Source organism: Gavialis gangeticus, unplaced genomic scaffold (assembly GCF_001723915.1).
Source record: "Gavialis gangeticus isolate Ggan-Ray unplaced genomic scaffold, GavGan_comp1, whole genome shotgun sequence".
In the NCBI taxonomy this organism is placed as follows: Eukaryota; Metazoa; Chordata; order Crocodylia; family Gavialidae; genus Gavialis; species Gavialis gangeticus.
The window spans coordinates 1,783,907-1,787,337 of record NW_017728991.1 but is presented as its reverse complement, the minus strand read 5'-3'; the positions used below and the strand labels follow the sequence as shown (position 1 = coordinate 1,787,337).

Here is a 3,431-nt window from a genome sequence, read left to right as displayed (position 1 = left end):
GAAGGAGTGGGGCAGGGGCTGCCCAGCCAGGGCAGTGAATGGGACCCCGGGGCACAGAACAGGACAGAGCAGTGAACAGCTGGTCCAGGGGGTGCAGGAGGGTAGGGAGCAGGGGGCCAACTCCTTGCTGATGCACACCCCCCCAGGTGAGGCATGGTGGGCATGTGCCCCTCTGGATTTGTGTGTGGGGCGATAGCACATATAGCGAAGAGATGCTGCTCCCGTATGCTCCACATAGTGATTTCATAGCAGGTCAGTTGTAAGCTCGACTGCTCGGCCTTGTCAGCAAGCTGAGAGTGCGAGTCGAGCCCGCCGCTTGCAGTGGTCTGGCTCGGATACGGCCCTCCAGGCTAACCCAAATGCTTGTTTGAAGGAGAGCCGGAGGGCTGCGAGCTCTTTGCCGAAGACACGTGTAGCCTTTAGGATGTGCGCTCGTAAAAGCAGAGTTGCTTTTATCATGTTGTTCACTTGCAGGAATCAATGCCAACAGTGTGGTGTGATTGCTGCTGCTTTCTGGTTTGGGGTTAGGCAGATAGCGAAGCATAAAAGTAATTCACAAATGTGGCTTTACCTTCCATCAAAGCTTTAAATATTGCAGGCAGGGTTTGGATTTTTTAACTGCTAACTCGATTGTACTTTGCCTGAATTTGCTGCCTTGAGTGCCACCTGTAGCTGTAAGACTATTGTAATTGGAGAAAATTTACATTTCTCCTTGTCTTACATGTGTCCAGTGCTGTGAGTGTTGTGCATCTTGGCGTAGTCAGAGGAGGGAAATGTCTTAATAGGAAGATGTAGTGTGTTTGTACCACCACTGGTGCTGGGTAGGGGGTGGGCATAGTACTTGAAATGCCTTCAAAGCTGACAGTATCTTTTGGGGGGAAAAAAGCACATCTTTGCTTTCAGCCCATTCTGGGTTTTCTGAAGCTCCACCAGACTACTGAATGGCTTGGACCATCCAGGCTCCCAGGCAGGAAGCGGAGATCTGCCGTGGTCTGAAGGAGCAATCTAGCTAAGCTGGTCACAATGTAGATTTAAAGCATCCCCCATGTCCTTGCAGGGCTCCAGGGGCCGCATGTAAAACATGCTTAAAGCTCCAGCGTTATTATTGATGTGCAGGGGAGCTCGTAACAGTAAATACGCCTTCCCAACCCAGTTGTCGTCCTCCACTGGGATTTGTGGCATCATAAATTGTGGCTGTTTGTTAGTGTAAGTTTGGCGTTGAAGAGAAAATTGCCTGAAATATATGGCTGTTGTTTCAGTGCAAGCCTCTTGTGGGTAAGCCCAGCGAGTGGCTTTGGCTGCAGCCTTTGCTGTCAGCAGGTGTCTTTGTGGTGCAGTGGGGTAGGGTCATAAGGGTGAGATGGGGTTTAAATTCTGATGTGCCCTAGTACATAGATCGTAGAAATTAAGAGCTGGAAGGGACCTCAAAAGATTGTCAAGTCCACCCCCTCTGCTCTGGACAGGAATACTGCTGAATTCAGATGATCTCAGCAAGGTGTCTGTCCAGTCTCTGAAGACTTCCAAGGTTGGGGACTTTGTCACCGCCTTGGGAAGTCTAGTCCAGATTCTGGTCACTCTTACTGTAACAAAGTTCTGCCATCCAACTTGAACCATATTCTAGCAGTTTATGGCCATTGCTCCTTGTCCTCCCCTGGGGCGCCGTAGTGAGCAGTTTTTCTCCCAGCTCCCAATATTCACCCCTTACATACAGTATTACTGTATGTAATTACACCACTTACATACTTTGTATTACTTACAGACAACCACCAAGTCCTCCCTCAGTCTCGTCTTCCCCAGGCTGAACAATCCCAGATCCCTTCTTAATCTTTCTTCATAAAGTTTGTCCTCCAGGCCCTTAATCAGTCTTGTGGCCCTTCTCTGTACCCTTTCAAGGTTCTCCAAGTCTTTTCTGAAGTGTGGCACTCAGAACTGGTCACAGTACTCCAGCTGGGGTATCACTTCCTTGCCCCTGAATGATGGGCAGGGGAGGCCTGGTTAAAGGCCGCCTCAGAGTGTGTGCGCATGTCACCCCAGTGATGCCAACCTCCAATTTCTTCTCACTACAGCTGTCAAGATCAAGAAGAATAAGGACAATGTGAAGTTCAAGGTGCGTTGCAGCCGGTACCTGTACACCCTGGTTATCACAGACAAAGAGAAGGCTGAGAAGCTCAAGCAGTCCCTGCCCCCAGGTAACTAAGGCTGAGGGAGTACCATACTCTTAAGAGGAGAATGTGGTAAGGGGTTTCCTCTGTGGCAGCTGAATCAAGGGTGTTTTTCAGTGAGGCTCTGGAGGACTTTGCTGGGGCTGGGGAGAATATGGCTTGAAGCTCTCCGTGAACAATGCTAGCACTTTCCTGGGCTGATGAAATTGCCCAGGAGCCTGGGTGGGCTGTGAGGCAGTGTTAGTGTGGAGCTTGTAACGGGTGGCTTCTTAGTCACTCCCCTGCTCTTATGCATCCATAGGTTGTGAGCATTCAAAGCACTCCCGGTCATGAAGTGTTCCCTGCCATGGTCTGTTCTCCTAGCTGCTTACTGCTGCATCATCCGGTATCCCTGACACCCTGTGAACCTGCTGCTCCAGCCCATCTCCTTCCTGGACAGTTGTCCAGGGCAAAGAGCTATGGGTCTGCAGTTAGCCAAAGAGCAGTGCTGTTGGGGGTGTCCTGGTCATGGCATCGTAGAAAAGCAGGTCTGGCAGGGCAGGGCACTGAAGAGACTATTTTATCTGGGTCCTTGCTTGGGGCAGGAGCAACCAGCATCAAACTGATCTTGAAGACCTGGGACCCTGTGTGCAGCTAGAAGCAGTACACTGAGCTGCAACCTTGCCCAGTAGGGAGCAGCAGCCTCCCCTTCCCTCTTGGAAGGAAGGAGGTCTCAAAATGATGGAGCAGGATTTGAGGAGAGGGGTGATTTCCTTCTTGACCCAGCCTGTCCTGCCCTGAGATGTTGCTTAGCAGTGGAGCTGTAGAGAGCATTGAAATACCCTTGGCTTGACAACAGGATCAGCATTGAGTGTCACAGGCCTGGGGCTGCACATTGGGCAGGGGGCAGTACGTAGACCTGTCTGTTATGGCCAGGGAGCAGAGATGGATGTGCAGTGCCCTGGAGCCAGTGCTGCTGCATTGAATGCTATTTGTGGGTGTGCATCTGCAGTCTTTGTGACCCTGAAGTCTTGAGAAGACGGAGAAACCAGCTCCTGTCCTCGCTCTGGACTGCTAATAGCCTCAGTAGCTTGCCTCCAGGGTGCAGGGTACTGTTCCTTTCACAGCCATCCAGGCAGCAGTAATGAGAGCTGAATTTGTCCCTTGAGTGTCTCACCCTTTCCCTCTCCTCCTCTGCAGGTCTGGCTGTGAAGGAGCTGAAGTGAACTGAATGCGCCCGCCCTTTTCATATGTATTAATAAATAAAAAAAAAAAAAAAAAAAAAAAAAA

The 3,431-nt window shown here is 50.7% G+C and overlaps 1 protein-coding gene across 3 annotated transcripts in view; it reads left to right on the top strand.

The window, feature by feature from the left end:
• Window positions 1-3,404, top strand: part of RPL38 (ribosomal protein L38) — a 9,474-nt gene extending 6,070 nt beyond the window's left edge. For all 3 annotated transcript variants that reach the window (XM_019515946.1, XM_019515937.1, XM_019515956.1), the window contains exons 4-5: window positions 2,067-2,189; window positions 3,342-3,404. In XM_019515946.1, the coding sequence (XP_019371491.1) occupies window positions 2,067-2,189; window positions 3,342-3,367 (149 nt within the window). In that variant the 3' untranslated portion in view covers window positions 3,368-3,404. The remainder of the gene's footprint in view (window positions 1-2,066; window positions 2,190-3,341) is intronic.
• The last annotated feature ends 27 nt before the right edge of the window (window positions 3,405-3,431 follow it).